A 21,541-nucleotide genomic window follows, 5' to 3' on the forward strand; every position below is an offset into this window, starting at 1 on the left:
ATGCCCCGTGCCTCGCACTCAATCAGGTGAGATTTTTTTAGACCACTCGCATAGCTATACCTGCACAGTATCCAGAAATGTTTCGTACTTCAGAAGATCAGGTGACAAGGGACTGCGCATTTGACCATCAGGTGATGTACACTGTACATCTGAGGCCAAACTCCAGGGTGGAATTTAGTGACCTCGGACCTGAGAGATTTGTATAAAATCTCCACAAAACCTTGTTGGAGTCTGCATATTCTTTGAAAGTTTGAATGGAATCTATTCATAGTCAAAAAGATTTAACCCCGATCTACGAAGGGTTTACCACCGGCGTCGAGGCCGAAATCCAGCAGTTGGCGAGGCAAGTCAGCAAGCACAGTAGCATTGCCACCGATAATTCCGGGGATCTTGGTCTCACAAGAACCTTGACCTCGCTACTGGAAGTACCTGGAGTAAACCCATTTGTTGATGATATAGACCCTCGTCTAGACCCCAATTCCAACTCTTTCGACTCCAAGTTCTGGGTCAAAAATCTCCGGAAATTGACCGAAAGCGATCTGGAATATTACAAGCCATCGCAGGTGGGAGTGGCATTCAAGGATTTGAGATGCTTTGGGGTAGCAATGGATGCTGACTACCAGAGTAACTTTTTGAACGGAGTGTACAAGTCCATCACACAAACTATACAAAAAAACACTAGGAACCATCAGCAAGGGCTGTATGATATTTTGAAGCCCATGGACGGGTTGATTCGCCCAGGCGAATTGACGGTGGTGTTGGGGCGCCCTGGTGCCGGGTGTTCCACCTTCTTGAAAACAGTGGCAGTGCAAACTTACGGGTTCAACGTGGCACCCGAGTCCCAAATCAGCTATGACGGGATTCTGGCCAGCGATATGAATAAGCACTATGCTGGAGAGATTGTGTACTGTGCTGAAACTGAAAACCATTTCGCACACTTGACGGTGGGAGACACTTTGAAATTTGCAGCCATTATGAGGACTCCGCGGAACCGACCCTTGGGAGTTTCCAGAGATCAGTACGCCCAGCACATGGCAGACGTGGTGTTGGCAACCTATGGGTTGCTTCACACCAAAAACTCACGGGTGGGAAACGACTTTATCCGGGGAATTTCTGGAGGTGAACGAAAGCGTGTTTCTATCGCCGAGGCAGCTTTATCCCAGAGTAAAGTCCAGTGCTGGGACAACTCTACCAGAGGCTTAGACTCGGCCACCGCATTAGAGTTTGTCAGAGCATTACAGACATCGGCACGGGTACAAAAAGTGACTCCATTGATAGCCATTTACCAGTGTTCACAGGATGCGTACGACTGTTTCGACAAGGTGCTCTTATTGTACGAAGGTTATGAGATCTATTTTGGCAGCGCTCGTGCCGCCAAACAATATTTCCTAGACATGGGATTCGAATGCCCACCCCGGCAGACCACCGCCGACTACTTAACCTCCCTAACCAACCCACATGAGAGAGTGACAAAGGCTGGTTTCGAAGGGAAAGTACCGGTGACTCCAGAGGACTTTTACCAATACTGGCGCCGGTCTTCTACTAGAGCTCAATTACTTACCGAAATTGACGCGTACCTCGAAGAAACAAGTGGTCATAGAGCTGACTTTGATACCATGCATCGGGCCAGGCAGTCGAAGGCCTCAAGACCGGGGTCTCCATATACTGTATCCTTTGGAATGCAGGTGAAGTACATCACGCAAAGAAACTACTTACGGTTTTTAGGAGACCCTTCAATCACCTTATTCATGATTATCTCCCATATCATTATGTCATTGGTAGTGTCATCAGTGTTCTACAATTTACCATTTGACACTTCCTCGTTTTACTACAGAACCGCAGTACTTTTTTTTGCAACCTTGTTTAATGCGTTTTCTTCCATGTTAGAAATATTCAGTTTGTACGAGGCGAGGCCAGTGGTAGAGAAACATAAGACATATGCATTATATCATCCTGCAGCCGATGCGTTGGCATCGATTTTCTTTGAACTCCCTGAGAAATTGCTAAGTGGTATATCCTTCAACTTGATCATATATTTCATGTGTAATTTGAAGAGAGAGCCAGGAGCTTTCTTCTTTTTCCTTTTGACAGGTTTTGGGGCAACTTTAACCATGTCCCATGTTTTCAGAACCTTGGGTGCATCCACAAAGACTTTGTACCAGGCCATGAATCCTGCAGGGCTCATCTTATTGATTCTTGTGATCTATTCTGGATTCGTCATTCCTTATCCTAATATGCTTGGATGGTCCAGGTGGATTAAGTACTTGAACCCCATATCCTATACATTCGAAGCCATGATTGCAAATGAGTTCCACGGAAGAGAATTTCCTTGTGTGTCGTTTATCCCAAGTGGTTCTGGTTATCCCCTGAATGGTACTTCTATTGCTTGTAGTGTGGTAGGATCTGAACTCGGAAGCTCTTTTGTCAATGGGGATGTTTATATTGACACTGCTTTTACGTATAGGTGGGGGCATGCCTGGAGGAATTTTGGTATCAATGTTGGTTTTATGCTTTTTTTCCTATTCACGTATATTATTCTATGTGAGTTCAACAAGGGTGCTAGGCAAAAGGGAGAGATTTTATTGTTTCAAAGAAGCAAATTAGCCAGATTGAAGAAAGTGGTTGTGGATGAGGAGTCTGGATCCACAGAAAAGGTCCACGATAATGATGTTTCCAATAGCGACGATTCTTCGGAAGAAAAGCATATTGAAAAACACGAAAACATTTTCCATTGGAGACAGTTGAACTATGAAATCACCATCAAGAAAGATACTAGAACTATATTAACTGATATTGATGGTTGGGTTAAACCTGGCCAAGTCACTGCTTTGATGGGAGCTTCAGGTGCTGGTAAGACAACTTTGTTAAATGCTTTGAGTGAAAGATTAACTATCGGTAAAATCACCAACGGAAAGAGAATGGTCAACGGACATATGTTAGATTCTTCATTCCAGAGATCAATTGGTTATGTGCAGCAACAAGATTTACATTTGGAAACTGCCACAGTCAGAGAATCATTAACTTTTTCAGCCTATTTGAGACAGCCTGAAAGTGTTTCAAAGGAAGAAAAAGACCGTTATGTTGACTATACTATCAAGTTGTTGGAGATGGAGAAGTATGCTGATGCAGTGGTAGGTGTAACCGGTGAAGGCTTGAATGTTGAGCAAAGAAAAAGATTGACTATTGGTGTGGAATTGGTTGCTAAGCCAAAGCTTTTGGTGTTTTTGGATGAGCCTACGTCTGGTTTGGATTCCCAAACCGCTTGGTCTATTTGTAAATTGATCAGAAAATTGGCTGACGAAGGCCAAGCTATCTTATGTACCATTCATCAACCTTCAGCCATTCTATTGAAGGAGTTTGACAGGTTATTATTTTTGCAGGCGGGTGGACAAACGGTGTATTTCGGTGATTTAGGTGATGAGTGTAACACTTTAATCAATTACTTTGAAAAATATGGAGCCTCAAAATGTCCCCCTAATGCCAATCCTGCTGAATGGATGTTGGAAGTGGTGGGAGCTGCTCCTGGATCTCATGCTAATCAAGACTACTATCAAGTTTGGAAAAATTCCACTGAATACCAAGATGTTCAAAAGGAGTTAGACTACATGGAACAAGAGTTATCCCAATTGCCCAAAGATGAATCAAAAGAGAGTTTTAAATCTTATGCTTTACCCATCTACAAACAATACTGGATTGTCACGAAGAGAGTTCTCCAGCAGTATTGGAGAACAAACTCTTACTTATATTCCAAGTTCACTATGGTCATTGCCACTTCTCTTCTTAACGGATTTTCTTTCTTCAAAGCTAATAACACTTTGCAAGGTTTACAGAACCAGATGTTTTCAGTCTTTATGATGTTGACGCTTTTTCAAAACTTGGTTCTTCAGTATCTTCCAATATTTGTTAAGCAAAGGGATTTATATGAAGTTAGAGAAAGACCTTCCAAGACATTCAGTTGGTTCACCTTTATTCTTTCCCAAATTACTGCTGAAGTTCCTTGGGCTATAGCAGCTGGAACAGTTGAATTTTTCTGCTGGTATTATCCTGTTGGGTTCTACTCCAATGCGATCCCAACAAAGGCTGTGAATGCAAGAAGTGGCTTCATGTGGTGGCTTGTGGTATTATTTTTCGTGTATTCTTCTAGTATGGCCCAAGCGGTGATTTCGTTTATGGAAACTGCTGATAATGCTGGTAACTTGGGTATGGTGTTATTTTCCTTCTGTCTTCTTTTCTGTGGTGTATTATCCACTTCGGCTCATATGCCTGGGTTCTGGATATTCATGTACAGAGTCAATCCTTTCACCTACTTTGTTAGTGCAGCTTTGTCTACTGCATTAGCCAAGTCGACTGTTGCTTGCTCTGATGCAGAATTGACAAGGTTCCTTCCACCAACAAATTACACTTGCGAACAATATATGGAAGGATATATGGCCGTTGCTAAAGGTTACTTGGTGAATCCTGTGTCTACAGGAGAATGTCAGTATTGTAAGATGAGTTCTACAGACGCTTATTTGGAGCAAATAAGTGCAAATTTTGACACCAGATTTAGAGACATGGGTATTTTCATTGCCTTCATTTTCATTAACTATATCATTACCATTTGCTTGTATTGGCTCGCCCGGGTGCCAAAGAGATCCAAGCACAGAAAGACTTCGTAAGACTTCTTTCTTCAAATAGACATCCATTTTCAGTATATCATTAAAAGGGATAATATGACCTAAGAAGCAGTAAACGTTTATGAGCACTAAATAATGACTTATAATTCACGTAGATAGTAGTGGTAGAAGTTTAATCAAAGGTCTATCAAAGGCTCTTCAACTCTCTTGGACGTTTCCTCTGAGCTTGGGTAAGTAAAAGATGTTGGTGGTGGACTCGAAAAAGAATCAGGAAGCTGAGGCAACTTTGATATATTGGACGCAGATGGGTGTTGTGGATACTCGGCCTTAACATCCTCTATCGGAGGAAACCTTGATCTGGTAGACTCAATAGAGCTACCCGTGTCATATTGATTTTGTTCAGGGTATGTGGAAGTTGGAGGATAGTCTGGCTCGCTTCTTAACTTTCCTGTGTTCTCAATTGGAGGATATGCCGAGATATTGGTAAACTCCTGAGAGTAACTTGGTGTTTCGATTGGTGCATTATATGATTGGGTAGTGGATTCTGGTTCATCATAGTTAGGTTCGCTTTCCTCGAACTGTTCGTGTTGAGAAGGATAAGGTTGAGCAGTTGGAGTTTGAGGACTGAATGATGTGGAGTATTGACCAGTGTTTTGCCCCAAGGGGTCGGTAGCCTGCTGTTGAATATACTGACCCTTAGCTTGAGGTTGACTGTACTGACCAGTAGTTTGTGGTTGATTGTATTGACCAGTAGTTTGTGGTTGATTGTATTGACCAGTAGTTTGTGGTTGACTATACTGACCAGTTGCCTGGGGTTGGTTATATTGGCCCGTCGACTGTGGCTGACTGTATTGGTTGTTCAGATCCTGGCCCGGATAACCTGTATACCTTTGTTGTTCTCCATAGCCGTTACTGTAACCATGCTGAGATTGGGTTTGATAGCTCGTTCCATTTTGGTCCTTATAATTTTCATCATATTGCTGATTAGGATAAGGGTTGTAAAGGGTCTGGTTTCCATACGCTTGTGACAATTTATTCTCCAAGAATTGATCATAAAGCTTAGTAATAGTGGATATCTTGTTGTTCAAAGCCACGAATGTCTCATACCTTTCAATAGAGCTTCTTAAAGTTCTATTCAATTTAGGCTTGATTTGAATCACTTTAGAATGTAAATCATTCAAATCCTTATCATGAAGAACGTTCGATTGTCTAGACTTATCGGTCTTTATCTGGTTGATCAATGTGACATACAAGCTAATGGAGTCTTCTTCATTTTGAGTTAATCCCTCAGAATGCAATTGGTTGTGTTTCTCCATATGCTGAGCAGGCGTGAGAGGTCCGCTGCTTTGCTGTGGTGGTGAAGAATATTGATACTGAGAAGGAGAAGTAGCTTGATATGGATCAGACTGTGGTGTTGAGTACTTGTCAAATGGAAAAATATTGTTGTAGAACTCTGATTTTGGTTCTTCCAAAATAGGCTGAGGTGCTCGAGTATTCAGTTGTTGCTTATACAGTTGTTCTTGTGCTTGGAATTCTTTAAGACTTGCAGCAATTGCGGCCTTCATTTCCTCATCCTCTTCATCATCACCTTTAGGAGGTGGGTTTGAGGGAGGGTGTGAAGAAGGCTGAGCAACTTCAATACCTCCGGACTCCTTCAAACTCATTTCGATGGCTCTCTTCAAATCCTCGTCCTCTCCTTCGTGGTTCACATTGTTTTGCAGTGCTGATCTGCTATGCTTGTTATTCGACAACGATAAATTGTTATTTTCCTTCAACTTGTACTTCAATTTAAAATGACAATTATCACACACTCTCACTGGCTCAGTTATTCCTAAGGATGGTAGAGGGATTGAATGAGAAGAATGCTCTTGACAAAACACCCCTCCACATGACCGACAGTGGTGCTTTCGGTTCATCATGGAAAAGGGCTTATAACAGATCATGCATTCATCATTGTCAACCCAATCGGCTGGGGTCTCCGAATCAATAAATACCCCGTTTAAATATTCCGAAGTGTCAGTCTCAGGGAATTCATAGCCTCTTCTCACTAGGTCATTATAACAGGTTTCGACGTAGTTCAATTGGAGTTGGTTTTTGAAGAATAGCTTCCAATTCTTGATCAACCCCAATATCAAATTCCCAACATCAAGTTTAGCCTGATTACCAATGACCTTACCATCATGGATATTATAATTGACTTTGAATATAAAATCCACCAAGTAATCCATGAATTCCTTTGAGCTAAGTTCTACCAAAAAGTGGTATCCTCCATTCTTGACACAAACATCAACTAGCTTCAAAGAAGAAGTCAATAAATTGGGGTTCTGATAGGTATTAGTCAATCGCTTCTTTAAACATCTCATACACTGTTTAGGCAGGATTTTTTTGCTTCTGATGATATCGGTGATTTCAAACGCAACGGCAACATCAAACTCTCCATTAGGAATTGATTCCAGAGTCGCCTCCTCGATCTTACTATCCAATTCTTGGGTGCTGGGGGTTCCGTTTCCAAACCAAGACATGGTTTCTATATCTTTTTTCGCCCTTTAGATTTTGGTGTGATAGGGTGTGCGCGCATGCACACCTTTTGATATGCTCGTGTTAAACGCAAATTGAACCACAACTATGTCTACACAAAGTCGAAGCATGAATGATATACATTATCTTTAGGGATACAAGACCTGATTTCTTTGTCATAACTAGAATGGTTCTAATGGAAGAAGGCAAAAACTGCAGCCCCTCCTAATAAGGTAGCAGACATGTACCAGTATAAGTCATACTTTCCAGGATTGAACTCCTTAATGGCCGTGGTTCTATATTGGTTTTCCAAGGACCGTCTGACTCTTTTCCTCAATGAATCTTTAGTTTCGGAGGCCTTGTCGGTCGGGTTTAAAGCATAGGTAGGTAACATCAATGGAGGTTTGTAGGCCAAGTATAAAGGTTGCATCAATGATCCATCAAATTGGTAGATCTGTAACTTATATCTTCCATGATAAGCATCCACTGACACTTGGTAAGTTTTAAAAAGCGTAGACTGAACGTATCTACTGTAAAAGGAAGTGGTCTCGTAGTCTGGATTGCTAACACCGCTACTGCCACATGGGTCACTTAACAACTGTCTACCATCTACCGCCAAAGGTGTCAACGACACCGAGCCGTTGGCCAAGATCTCATAAGTTCCGTGTTGGTATGTTAATGAAGCAATGGCGCACGAGTGATTAACGGCGTCGGAGGTGAGTCTGTACAACGCTTCTTCGTAGTGACCATCTTCTGTAAATGAATATGAGATTCCGGGCAAGTCGGGCTCGATCAAAAGCTCGTCGACAGGATCGTAGAAACCAGGCCCTGTGAAAACGGTATTGGATTTGGAGGTCCAGGTTCCAACTAGCTCAGCGTTATTGGGATCTGCGGCCACGAACGACACCGGGCTCCAGAATGTGAGAAGTGTCAATGTAGAGGTTATGGAAGATTTGAACAACATCTTCCAGGTGATATATGGGACGGGATGACAAACGGGTGACAACAGTTAGCAAAAGTGTACCTGGAATAAACAATTTTTTTTGACTTAACGCGCGAAGCTGGGAGGAGCTGGAAGATGAGTGTGTACACAAAACCGCGTGGCTTTTACTGACATGGCAGTGTTAGGATCAGAAGTTGAAGAAAAAAATACTTATAAATAGGTTAATAAATATAATTACCCCAAACCGATAATCGTTTGCATATGATAATCATCACCCAAAGCGTAATTTAGGTAAACAACAAATCAGGGTCTTGTTCCAGAAATCGATGCAGGTATGCGTATGTCTTTAAGAAAGAATCCCCATCCCTGGAGCTAATAAGGTAAAGGATCGACGTATGCTGCAACCCAGAATTCTGAAATGTACCAGAAAACATATTTTTTCGCCGAACACACATCATAAACCCCCGTCAATGCATTGATCTACTCAATACAATAATTTTTCTTATTAAACTTTTCGTTGCGGTTAATCACATCCCATCTTCTCTTGGTGAAATGTCACAAACTGGATCAAAAAATTCTAACATAAGTTACAAATCAAAGCTACTATATTCATTTAAAAGAGTTGTTTATTTTGAATAAGATTAGCTACGAATTCAACTATGCAAAAATAAAATAAAAAAAAAATAACTAAGTATTATGCAAACTTGTAACTACAGGGCTGATAGGGTTGTGAGTGAGGCTGTGGTTGTACGTTACCAAAGTTTCCAAAACAAGTGGGAGACTCTTCGTCTGACACTGGAGTATACCCTCCAAACCTTCGGTGTTCATCAAAGATTGAGTGAGAGTCTGTGTCTCTCGAAATGGAGGTATTCACACTTGAAGCCGTGTTAATACTCACTTGACTCATTGTGTGTTGATGGGAAGTGTTAATCTTGGGAATATGAGAGTATTCGGGATTATATTTCTTCAATAATGGTGTATTGCTAGAAGACAATGGAACCGGTTTGTAGATGTAATTGATATTGTTGACTGACGTCACCAAGCTTGGAGATACACCGGGGAATTGTATGGGAGATGTTGGAGTGGTAGGTGTGACCGGCACAGCTGCGGCTACCTTATAAGGATCTCTGTACATCATCACAATTTGTTTGTACAAATATAGGGGTCCGTTAGAATTAAAAAGATTGAGGACAAACTCAGACGAGTGAAGAACAGCTTTGATCAAGTGTTTTTTGATGTGTTTATATTGGCTGTAGTCCATCTTCGACAAGTATCTGTTGGTTAATACCAAGTGTTCGTCTTCAATGAAGAAATCGTCGTCATTATCATCATTAAAGGTGGGGGTATTGATTGTCTGGAAGTAGGCGTTATCTTCACTGAGATTAAATATCTCATTAACGAGATCAGCCATAACCTTAGACATATCGATCAAGTCAGCATCGATCAATTCGTATGAGTACAACGAAACATAACTCAAGTACTGTTTAACGTAGAAGAATTCATTATTGTTATTGTTAACAATGCTGAGTTCGTCAGACTTGACCAAAAACTCTTCGATGCTGGGGTCATTGAATGACCAGTCCAATGTTTGCAAGATGTGTAACTCCATCTGTCTGAACATTGATTGATCGTACTTGCATTTGGCTCCGCACAATTTCACTAACTCGTGTAACTTGGGCAATCTAAACCTTTCAGTCGGTCCCAAGTATTTTCCACCAGAACCGTAACCTAAATCGTTAATTGTTTTGATGTCTGTCAATTTATTCAAATTGCTTAAGTTAAGAAAATGGTTGTTACCTCCTTGGACCTTACTGGCGATCCACAAACATGTGGTTATGATCAATTGGGACTGGTCCAACAACATAACTCTTTTGGAACAATATCTGTCAAATATTTTCACGGCTCGGAAGAATACAAACGGAATAATTTTCAACCTAACAGACATTTTCAACAAAAAGTCAATCAACTTCACTCGAATCGAATTAGTCAAGTAAGGTTGTTGTTGATACAACTCCAAGTTAGGTTTGTTGGCGGTAACAGAAGCGGCTATCGCGTTGAATATATCCTCGTTGTATTCTTGAAGGGAAGCTCTATGTACTTCAAGTTCGCGATTGTATAAGGTCTTCGGATAGTCCAATTGAGTGACTTTGGGAATTGAGCTGATAGAAGGCATTATTATGTGTGTGTGATAAATGAATGAATGGATCAGTGGGGGATTTAAATAAACTGAATAAAAAGAATTGAACCAAGGGGAAGGAAAGAACCAAATGAAATGTGACTAAAATATGAATTGAAAAGTAAACTGAAGGAATGAATAAGTAGTTGTTCACTAAAGGATTTGTACACCTGAAGGTCTAACTACTAGTAATTGGTGTATATAAAATAGTTTTCAATTGGGGTTGAAAAATCTGAAAAATATTCAGGGACAATCGAAGGGAAATTCCTCGATACTTTATAATAATAAACAACTAGTGGGTGTGGTGAAGATCCACTGAATAAACTTTAGTACCTAAAGCAAAATCGCCTATTAATTCTTGAAAAAAAACAAAAATACCTAATCCCAATATCCTTCGTCTAAATTTATACCCATTGGGATAATTTAATTTTCATTTTCATTATTTGGCGGTGTGAGCCTCTTTGTGCAGTGTGCGAGGCAATTGGTTAACTACTATGTTTGATTCCCCTATGGCGATTGAACTAAACGCGTTTGTCCACACATAAGGCATTGACAATCAAGGCCATTCTAATGTAGGGCATTTAATGGGTCATTCGAGGTTACATCATAAGCCAGTCGGTTGAACAGAATAACTTCAAGTTTAACCTTGACTATCAAACAAATTTAGAAAAACACTGGTACCGCTTGCATAGGAGCCTTTTGGGCTTCAAGCCTTACCAAGCTCAAGTGAATGCCTTCCTCTCGACCTTAAGTTTTATTTCTATTATCACCAGGTTGACGGAAGAAATCCCCTGTCAGCATGTGTGGAGTAAATACCAATCATTTTCAATGATTCCCAGTACAACAATGGTATGTGGGCAATAACATACCCAATCTTAAAACATAACTGGTCGCCGATTGAAATTTTTCACTTCCGTAGCGCCACGACAATTGATTCAACCCCCAGTGTATTGACCAAGCAAAAGACAAAGACGATATTGCATATAGCACTAGGTAATATGAGGCGATTAGAAAGAACAATAGGATTTTGCACAATCAAGGCTATTAATGGGGTTGATTGTGACCTACATGACAATCGAAAACCGTTTTATTATGTCCGTCTGTATTGTTGAATTTATATTTTTTTACTCTATTAGTGGCCATTGAGAGCAGCGTGATTTCGAAAAGCTTGCTGAATTTGCTCCTGCTGGAAGTATCAATCAGATAATAGGGTAGGCGTTATTCATAGCGGTAATTGGGCAGTTCCTGCCTTTCCACATTGAAAGCTTTGGTAACCTAGGTTTCAATTTTCTATTCTGACTCTGACATTAGCTCATGTAACAAGAGCAGGAATGACGAGGAACGTATCACCACGTCGGCATCCTGACATTTTAACTACGAGCGGATAAATATTTCTTGAAACACTGTATATTTTCCCCTATATTAAATTCTCGCCCTAGGTCCACAAACTTTAATCACGATATTTTGTGACGCAAGCTTACTCCTTTTCCACCTCCTTCGAAACATTTCGATGAAAATTTTTAACCCATACAGTAATCCCCTGCACACTTGCCGATCGTTGATGCAAAACGGCAAAAAGATATGCTCTACAGTGCCTGCGTACCTATCCACGCGCTCCCCTATATGAGCCCATGACCAGGTAGCCCTTCTCACCAGCATCGTATTGCGGCCAATTGTGTTTGATCCAATGCTGTCGAAGATTCAAAGCAGTTGGTTTGTTGCTTAGCTCGCGTGAACAGTGCTGAGCGGAAACGAGAGCCGCCTATTCTAATTTCTAAAATAAGATATCGGCTAGTAGGTTTTTTTAAATAATGGCGGTCTCAATATAATGGTTGAACTCGCTTAAAGAGTATAATGTTTATAATTTTTCAAACAATTGCACCATTGTATCTGACTAGTCATTAGACCATACATAAACACTTCATGCCGTTACTCCGGCTAATTGTTCAGCCATCAACCCATTGTCAAAGTTTTACAACACCTCACAAACAAAATTGGCACGTACCTGTTGCAGATAATTTGACGGACTAATGTGATGGCTGTCTTCTACATTTTCGATTGATCCCGCATTCCAAAATCAAAATTATGAAAATTGCAGGCATAGAAGTACATGAGGCGGTTAATGACTTGCGTTCGAAAAATTTCGCAGATTCATCGATTTACTAGTTATCGATTTATCGAAGTTGCTTTAGGGAATCCGTCAATGCTAGCCTAAAGTTTCAGCAAACAATCAAGCGGTTTTTTGTAAGGCAAACAATAGAAAAAAATACCCTTTTCAAACTTAACGGTGCCTTAATTATACGGTATGTGCCAGTTCATTCTTGACTCGACCAGTAAACAAACTATTCATATGTTTAAATTTTTGACTAGTTTGGCATGCACCCAGACCGCCCAAGAGTTTAGACTGCGTTTAGTCCTTTAGTAAACCCTGCTTGATTTTAATTGTCACCCTTTATTTATACCTCGTCTGTTTATCCATGTTTACCTTCCCTATTTGTCGGCGGCTAGAAGCATTATTTTATTTTTATTTTTTCATGAGGACTTACAGTTGAAGGCACATCAATGTGGTAAGGAAATGACCTTTCTCGTATTGTAAGTGGTGCTATAGAGCATCAACTTAATCATCCAAGCTTTGACTTTTTTTAATTTGTTGCCTATCAAACTCTAACGATGAGGTGGATGGGGAATTTCGGTTTTCAATGGTGTGATATCTATTGTTGCTAATAATAAATGTGCTAGACCTTAAGCTTGTGCTTATGCTTGTGTTTGTATATTGTGTTTGTATATTGTGGTTTGCTTTATCTACACTTACTCTACTTTTTGGTTTCGCACACTCAAAACGCGTTTTCTTTCACTTGTTGTTTGTACCAATGGTTACCTCTAAAAATATGTTTGGCAGGGCATTCGATGGGCTTTTTGGACCCAGCAGTCCCTTGACGAATGAACCTACGATAGACTACAACAACACCATACACAGTTTTCGGTCCCAAAACACCTCATATCCTCGGTCCCCTGCGTCCTCCACAAACCAATATCCAACTGCAAACTATTGGGAAGACTCCGATGAAGAGTTGAACAACGATATGAGTGCCGTGTACAACCAACTCAGCGAGAATTCGACTCATATATCGGAGTATTTGCACCAAGCATCCGAGATCCCTGGAAATTTCTCCACTTATAGCAATGAGCCAGTCCCCAATAATGCCCAGATGAGCTTCGGACCTATGACCTCTAGGTTCGAGAATATTGGCAAGGATATCGTGGGTGATAGGTTTGAAAGAATTCCGAAGAGCTCGATTTTTAGGAGTTCCTCTCCTAACATAACAAGACATAAACCTTCATCCTTGGATACTGGGCTCGACGCCAGGTATAATGCAAGGAGGAATGGCAGAACATCGACACCAACCCACTATAGGTCTCAACGTGATCTCAGTGTGAGCCGTGATGAGCTTTCTACATTAGATAGGTTCAACTCGAGAGGCCCAAAGAACGACTACCAATCTGAGGCGAATATCCGGCCTAACAGCTTCAAAACTCGTAAGCCTGATGAAAACATCGGCACTTCATACAGCGCTTACGATAAGCCATTTTCATCGTATGAGCTGGGTGACCGTTTCAATAGACCCAGAGTGGATAATTTGAGAGATTCAATTAGCAGATTCGCAAAAAAAGATTTCAAAATATTCAACGACTCCAAACAAGAACAAGCAAAAGAGCTCCTTAAACTTGAACAAGAAATCAACCAGGAATCGCTCACGAAGCTCAATACCAAATTTAACCACACGAATATCAAACTTGACCAATTCAAAACACTCAAAAGCCTTAATGATCAAATCGTGGAGAATAACCGAGTGTTGCTGAAGTTCGATGAGCTCCTCAAAATCAATAATGACCCCGAGTTGAGAATTCCTGATAAGGACAATGAAAGGTATAACAACCTTAGATCTGAGTACTTAAGCGAATTAACCAACCATCAGGTGTTCTACCAGAATTATCTTAAGCTTTTCCAAAAATATAAGAACTTGAAAAGCGATAAATATGCCAAAGTCATCGCAAAACTCGAATTAATTCGGGACACAACCGAGGAGAACAGTATAAAGCTTATATGCACCAATTTGTTAAACGACTTCAGTAAGAAATGATTCCCAGACTAGACAATTGAGATACGCAGTAGCGAGATTTCTGGATACATGTACATTACACTAGAATACAAAAAATAGAAAAGTTATAAAATTAGAAGGCCAACAACGCACCGGCAGCCAAAGCCGCCCCTCCGGCAACATAACCAAGAGGCCTGTTGGCTTGGGCATTACCTTCATAGGTAGAAGCATTGCAACCACCTGAACATGAGGTGATGGTAACGACAGTGGTATTAACAGCTAAAGCAGCAGTCACAAGGGAAGCGATTGAAAGAAATTGTAATTGCATAATAAATTTCTTGGATATGATAGCAATTTAAGAATATTCATAGTAGGGGGGAATGGCCTTTTATAGGGCTTGGGATGAGGCACAAAAAGCCCTGCAAGATAAGAGAAATTACACTTCCCAATGGGGTGGTGCGGCTCCCTAATATGGTGCCGATAGCTTATCTGGCTGAACAGGGTGAGTGCGGCACTACTTGGGGGAACTATTGCGTTTTCCTTATTTCTTCGATTGTGCACAAGAGAAGTTCGAGAGGGACAATTTGCAATACCGGCAGCTCTTTGCATGGGGCCGAGTATGTAAGAAGTTTCCTGAAACTGGGGATGACCTAGAACTTCAGCTTCGCCTTTTATGTAAGAATGGAGCATGTCAGGAATTTACTATATTTCAGTTGTCATTCACAATCAGTACAAACCCCCGACCCCTATTATAACCTGGAACTAGCATTAGCCCCCTAAAAAATTAGATCTTTTGAGAAGATTTTTTGTTAGTTGTGACAACAACTTATGGGTAGCATGCTAATGAAGCGGCTCTTATCTCGGTAAGCACGACACAAATGCCAAAAATTGGTACATATAACGGCACTGGTACCAACATGTTATTCTACACATATGACACATCTCGTCTGTTTATCGCATTTCATTGCTATAAAGCCGTTTATTTTATGCTCGTGTGACTTTTATCTTCTACATCAATCCTTACTATTTATGCTCAAGTGTATTCTAGCTATTTTATAAACATAGCGAGTGAAAATGAAGGTAATGGTGTTATTGGCAGCATCTTAGACCACCTGGTTACTGCTCATAATTGGCATTATGGAATGACTATCAATAATGATTGACCCATCATCCAAGAGACTCTCATTGATACACTCATTGATGATATGGTCCCAGTCACTATAAATGATGAAGTAGATTTCGGAAACCGACAAGAGAAACAATGCAATCAACATTCCGAGCCACAATCCGATAAGTTCCAAGTTGAATTTTAAGGATAAAAGGAAGGCCATTGGTAATGCAACCACATAGTAAGTGAACAAGTTCAAATAGCCCCCAATCTTTTGTCTCCCTTGACCTCTTAAAACCCCTGCAGCAATACATGACAATGCATCGTTAATCTGATAAAGAGCTCCTATAACTAACACTTTAGAAGCTAATTTGATGACCGTGGGGTCCTTACTGTACAATGTTGGTAAAAAGTTACGGGATGAGAACAAAACGATACCCGTAAAGCATCCGGCAAGGAATGCAATTACAAGAGTGGATCTGGTTGTAATAATAACCGCCTTCTTAGATGCGGCACCAATAAACCAAGCGATTCTCGTGGATGCAGCAATTGACATGGCGAATGGAATCTGGTATAATAAAACACAGGATGTAGACACAATTGATTGTGCTGCCAACACCTCCGTTCCAAACTGAGATGCTGTGAATGTAATGATTTCAAAGGCCAACCATTCAGCTTCAACCATCAACACGCCTGGTATGGACAAGTCAATCATCTTCTTCCATCTTCTAAAGTAAACCAGACTGAATAAAGGATGGTTGGGCCAACATTTGTACCCTTTGACAAAATAAATGTATGAATATAGCATGACAAACATTAAATAGTTTGTTATAACCACTGCGAGAGGGGCACCAACAAATCCCATTCCAATAGTTTTATCCCATACTAATAAATAGTTCAAAATAATATTAATTGGTGCACAAACCGCCAAAACATAAGTTGAGGCGTGGAAAACACCTTGACTTTGCAAAAAGTGCTTACCGTTTTCAAACAAAATGAATCCAGGTAACCCAAAGCCTAGCACCTTCAAGTACTTGGAAGCTAAACCACATAATTTAGCCTGATCTTCTCCCACGAGCGTCAACAAAATGCCTTCACTAAGAAAATACCACAAGACAAACATTGGAATAAAGCACAAAAGCAATAAGTAGTTACACCTCATAAAATGCAAACCCACCTTGTTGTATTCTTTTCTACCAAAGCTCTGGGCACATAAAGTGTCAAGACACGTGGAAACACCCTGGATAATGGCATAACCCGATATATTAGCGGTCATAGAAGATAAACTGACGGCTCCCAACTCATGGGACCCCAACTTTCCCACCGAAAAAACCGACGCAACTGTCAACGAATACTGTAATAAGAATGTGATGATCAAGGGAACCGAATACTTCATCAAGACTTTAGCTTCTGACTTAAAATCAGTTTCCGGTTCTTCACCCACATTGGACGAGCTGAGAATATCTCCAACATCAAGAGAAGCATTGGATTTGACGGATCTCAACCCATCAAATGGTCTGGACGTGTGACGATTCAAGGAGAATGAGGCTGGAATTCCATCTGTTCCCACCGATATAATTGAAGCTCTTCTTTGTTGAACGTAGTTGACAATATCACTCTCCTCGATCTCGTGGACGTCTAATATTGTATCTTCCTGGGGAACACGAGCGTAGCCTCTGGTGTAAGAAGGATACACGTCGCCCTCGGTAGGGTTCAAGAAGGGGGAGTTCTCGTTCTTGTTCATCAAGATAATAAGAGGAACTAGCGAGTACCAAATAACTAATTAGTGGATGATTATTTTAGACGTAAGGCGGGTCTTGCAACCATTGCACGTTATTTATGGTGCGCGAACCACTGAAATCGGTCTTTTGTTCCGAAAACAGTAAACATTTGCAAACACATAATACCCTGGAACTTGACGCTATATTATCTATGGGGGCTACTCATCTATATTTTAACAGTAGTTAGAACTTACCATTGAGCAAGTTCTTGATCATATCCCTACCGGTATACAACACTGTTCTGTAGAAGGTTTCGAAATCAAGAGTCGAAGAGACAACTTCGACAAATCCGAATGGCAACATGGCAGGAATCCAACCTTGAGCTAACTCAATGGCATAGGAAGACTCATCCATAGTGAACTGGAATACATTACCTCTCTTTAAATGGTTGCAGTCTCCGGGTAAAAACACAGTTGGTTCCAACTGATTGTCGTACCCGATCTTTTGGTTTCCTGTCAAAATGGTGAAATAGTCATCGGCAAAATGCACTCCAGAATGACCGTTGATACCCACAGCAGTACCAAAGAAAATAAGGTATTCAGAGATAGAAGCATGGAGTATAAACATGTTTCCCATCGATCCACCGGCATTATTGAATACCCAATCTTCCCAGTTCAAGTCATTGATTATCTCCTTGCCATAAGTAGCTTGTAACTTGGGTACCAAGTTAACGATAATTTCGGTAACATTGTTATTAGGGTATTCGGCGATGGTTTCTCTGACTAATTCACCAATAACTTTGTGGTCGAAAACGTAGTTGGAAGGCAACCAAGTGTAGAATAATCTGTCTAATGCAGCGTAAAGAATGAGTGGGATGGCAATGAAGTAGAAGTATTTCATGGCCACTGAACCTATTTTATGTTTTTTTTTCAAGTTCGAGATCTATGCGAATTTATATGGTCGCGTTTGTGCCGTTAGTTTATACGATGGGGTCTGTACGATGAGAAAAAGCTTCCCGAGGTGTTTTCGAGAGCTAAAATATTAACTGATGTCTTACGACTTGGGTGTCACTGGATTCATACGTATTTGGGTTCCAGATTGTGGTATATATGCCTTTGACCTGTATTCTTCCTTAATTCAGAATTTATATATAGTAACCCCTAAACATCTGAGTTCGCACTATTGAATATTCCTAAGTCAATATGAGTGTGCTTGAAGCTATATCCTCCTCTGCAACAGAGGTCGAGAAATTCAATCGAATAAAACTTATTCTGAAGGCCTTAAGTCATGAGGAATTGGTGAACGAAGTTTGTACGTTATCCGAAGCTGGTTTGCCTGATTTAGATACAGATCTTTGGAATTGTGCCCTCTCCCTTTGCATTATTGAAAACAAGTTAGAATCCAATGAATTGGATTCGGTGGGCTCTTTATTAAGTGATGTGGGTACAGTCATAAACAAACATCAAGGATTGACTCAAGATATGCCTCACTTGTTCAAAATTGTGAAATTTAAGCATGTTGACTTGAACTCAGACTACCAAATCCTCTTCAATGTGATCAGCAAAAACTACAAGCTTGTGGAATTGGTGAATAAGAAGATCGTATTACTCACAATCAAGGACTACAGTGGAATTGATAAGTCATTCAAAGAAGAATTGGTCTCGAAGACCATTGACTTATTGATAGTGTCACCATATGACTTCAGAAAAGTGGATTTAGTAAAATTCATTTCCTCCTATGTCAACGAGCACGGATTGGATGTTAAATTAAGTCCTTTAACTGAAGAGCTCTTCTTGATGTTGACTACCAACAATATTGTGAACATTGAAAAGTTCAGGAAGTACACTGAGCAAGCTCCTACAAAAGTGATACAGCACCTCGATGCAAGGCAAATATCTGCTAATTTAGTGGAGAATAGCCTTTTTGTCTTGTCGAATTTTTACAAATCGATATACTTCTCGAAGCTTAGCAAACTCCTAGGCGTAGAAGTGGACCACATAGTTATATCCAAGATGATTGTTAACAATAATTTACCCTTAAACACCAAAATCGACCAAGTCAATGAAGTTTTGACATTCCCAGATTCCACTACGAATACATTCGTTGAGACTCTAAACATGGTGCAGCACATCTCGAACAAGTTGTCTATTTGAAAACTTATGGGGTGAAGGCAATGTTTACTTTTAATTTTTGAACCATTATCAAGAATTTTTAAGTATCCATAATGAAAGTGGATATATAGAGCCTTTTCCAAGTATTGATCGATTTTCTACCATATTTTTATTCCCCCAAATGAAGGAAAATACTGAAGTCAAACTCAAGTATTCGCCTTTTTATAGCTAGTTTTTGCCGAATCTATTAATGAATGTTTACGACGTATACTCTTATATGTGCCCAATCTCTTCTTAAGTCAGTCGCTTGTCCTTGTCGTCAGAATTGTGAAGTTCAACTTTTAAACCAAAGTCGGCAAAGAAGCATTTATTTTTTTGTAGTTTTTGTAGTTTTCACAAATTCTCGTGTAGTTAAAATTCCAGTAGACGAAAATACTCCAACATTTATATCAAAATGGCATTATTTTATTATTACAATATGTACGAATAGTATTAATACGGGAAGAGAACTATATGATGCTAACGAAACGTTGAAAACAAGTCTAATTGTAGACCCCCGAGCCCAATTGTAACAAAGATTTAGCCACTGAGAAAGAGTTTGGGGTAGCAAAATGTCTTAATGGGGAGGATGAGTTATTTTTTTTCAAAGAATCATCGAATGATTGATCATCTATGGTTTGGTCGTTATCATCATTATAGGCTGACGTTAATGTTGAAGTGTGGGATGTCAATTTTAAAGGAGTTTTCAAGATTTTGTTTATCGATGGTAAAGGATCTTGTTTGAAGGATAAAAGGGAATTTGAAGATGCTAATGCAGATGACGGCTCGGAAAACCTGGTAGCCAAAGGTAATGAAATCTTACTCCCTGAAAAGATGGCCTTTTGCTCACTTAATGTTAAAGGGATTTTGCAATTGCTGTAAAAAGGAGAGTCTTTTTTGATGGAAAAAAGCTTCAAATTGTTGGAGTTATTATTATTATTATTGAAGCTTTTTGACAAGATTAATGAGTTTAAGGACTTTTGAGTCAAGTTGATGTTAATGGAGTTTTCGAAGGTCTTCTTCACGGGGAAAGAAACGCTTTTTGAAACCAAATGCTTTGTGTTGATGTTACTTGTTTTTAAGAATCTCGAAAGCTTGATACTAGGAGATAATTGGTGGATTGCTTTCAGAGTTGAAATTAACTTGGTCAGGGAGTTGGAGGGCGACTTCACGAGGTACTCGGAGTTGTAGAAGGTGAAAGAGCCAGATTTTGTTCTGGAACCTTGTTGTTGGTTCAACTTGAAAACGGCCAACTTTAGCTTAAACTTTAGCTTGGATGCATATATATCAACATCTGAAGACGAGTCAGCAGACGGCTTTCTAACCGACGAGGTCGACGATAGTAAGTTTAATGACAGTGTGGTAAAAGAGTTTGATCTCAGGTTTGAAAAGGAGGTGGTAAAGGAACGTGACTTCTTGGCCGGAATTAAAGGAATCGACTTAGACGTGTTCCCTCTTAAGCTTAAGGAGTTCAGGTCAATGGAACTCAAGGCTATTCTATCGGTTACCATAGACATTTGGTGGTAGTTAGTTTGGACCAAAAGGACAATTTTAGGAATGGTGTGTAGAATATATATGTGTGATACCGTGGAAAATCAAAACACATAAACGTCAACACCATAAAACATTTAGACAACTCGCGTTATTTACATAGATGGAAGCATGCACATAAAGCTAGCCAAATTAGGGAGAAAGCAGCCATCGTCTGAGGTCTCCCCGAATAGGTAACAAGCAAGTGGGTAAGTATTTATGAATATTCTAAACAAAGTTATACGTGCCTCGCCCTGCAGCACCGTTATAAGCATTCAATTACTGGGTTGGGTAGCGGACATTGTTATTTTCTGTGAGTTGGCATTTTTACTTGAGACTAACGACTATGTGCAGAGGTCTACCATTAATAGTATTATGTTTCTGCATACGCTTATGTGCGTATTTGCATAGGGCTCCATTCCTGAAACCATCGTAACGGTCTTGTTTATGTTTTTGTTTTTGTTTTGTCTTGAAACACGCCTGTTTTCGCAGTCATTGCCTCGAAATACGATGCTCATGTTTTGGATACACGCTTATGAACAAGGAAGACCTGGGGGAGGCTTCACCCGGTTAGGTGTGATCAGGTATGCGATTTTGTTACTGATGCATAAGTTGGAGTCTGTTGACCAATTCGTTCAGATACAAAATATCGTCAGTATTATTTTGTCAGTGGTAAAAAA

At 40.2% G+C, this 21,541-nt stretch overlaps 8 protein-coding genes across 8 annotated transcripts; 3 read left to right on the forward strand and 5 right to left on the reverse strand. All coding sequences in view use genetic code 12, as the record gives it.

The window, feature by feature from the left end:
* Positions 1-254: 254 nt before the first annotated feature.
* CDR3_1 (Opaque-specific ABC transporter cdr3) lies at positions 255-4,658 on the forward strand (the record flags this gene model as incomplete). Its single annotated transcript, XM_006684278.1, has 1 exon — positions 255-4,658. The coding sequence occupies one exon, from the start codon at positions 255-257 to the stop codon at positions 4,656-4,658; it is 4,404 nt and encodes a 1,467-aa protein (XP_006684341.1).
* Positions 4,659-4,792: 134 nt separating this feature from the next.
* Positions 4,793-7,138, reverse strand: VPS27 (Vacuolar protein-sorting-associated protein 27; the record flags this gene model as incomplete). Its single annotated transcript, XM_006684277.1, has 1 exon — positions 4,793-7,138. The coding sequence occupies one exon, from the start codon at positions 7,136-7,138 to the stop codon at positions 4,793-4,795; it is 2,346 nt and encodes a 781-aa protein (XP_006684340.1).
* Positions 7,139-7,326: 188 nt separating this feature from the next.
* Positions 7,327-8,097, reverse strand: ROT1 (Reversal of tor2 lethality; the record flags this gene model as incomplete). Its single annotated transcript, XM_006684276.2, has 1 exon — positions 7,327-8,097. The coding sequence occupies one exon, from the start codon at positions 8,095-8,097 to the stop codon at positions 7,327-7,329; it is 771 nt and encodes a 256-aa protein (XP_006684339.1).
* A 673-nt stretch (positions 8,098-8,770) lies between these two features.
* Positions 8,771-10,249, reverse strand: HGC1 (cyclin; the record flags this gene model as incomplete). Its single annotated transcript, XM_006684275.1, has 1 exon — positions 8,771-10,249. The coding sequence occupies one exon, from the start codon at positions 10,247-10,249 to the stop codon at positions 8,771-8,773; it is 1,479 nt and encodes a 492-aa protein (XP_006684338.1).
* Positions 10,250-13,140: 2,891 nt separating this feature from the next.
* On the forward strand, positions 13,141-14,394 carry PSN45_003448 (uncharacterized protein; the record flags this gene model as incomplete). The annotated part of the gene is made up of 3 exons (XM_066158089.1): positions 13,141-13,523; positions 13,581-13,619; positions 13,668-14,394. 3 exons carry the CDS (start codon positions 13,141-13,143, stop codon positions 14,392-14,394), a joined length of 1,149 nt encoding a protein of 382 aa, XP_066014186.1.
* Positions 14,395-15,455: 1,061 nt separating this feature from the next.
* Positions 15,456-18,081, reverse strand: PSN45_003449 (uncharacterized protein; the record flags this gene model as incomplete). Its single annotated transcript, XM_006684272.2, has 2 exons — positions 15,456-17,239; positions 17,436-18,081. The coding sequence occupies 2 exons, from the start codon at positions 18,079-18,081 to the stop codon at positions 15,456-15,458; spliced, it is 2,430 nt and encodes an 809-aa protein (XP_006684335.2).
* A 302-nt stretch (positions 18,082-18,383) lies between these two features.
* Positions 18,384-19,334, forward strand: PSN45_003450 (uncharacterized protein; the record flags this gene model as incomplete). Its single annotated transcript, XM_006684271.2, has 1 exon — positions 18,384-19,334. One exon carries the CDS (start codon positions 18,384-18,386, stop codon positions 19,332-19,334), a length of 951 nt encoding a protein of 316 aa, XP_006684334.1.
* Positions 19,335-19,834: 500 nt separating this feature from the next.
* PSN45_003451 (uncharacterized protein) lies at positions 19,835-20,842 on the reverse strand (the record flags this gene model as incomplete). The annotated part of the gene is made up of 1 exon (XM_006684674.2): positions 19,835-20,842. The coding sequence occupies one exon, from the start codon at positions 20,840-20,842 to the stop codon at positions 19,835-19,837; it is 1,008 nt and encodes a 335-aa protein (XP_006684737.2).
* Positions 20,843-21,541: the final 699 nt, after the last annotated feature.

This window comes from Yamadazyma tenuis, chromosome 4 (assembly GCF_029203305.1).
Source record: "Yamadazyma tenuis chromosome 4, complete sequence".
Classification (NCBI taxonomy): domain Eukaryota; kingdom Fungi; phylum Ascomycota; class Pichiomycetes; order Serinales; family Debaryomycetaceae; genus Yamadazyma; species Yamadazyma tenuis.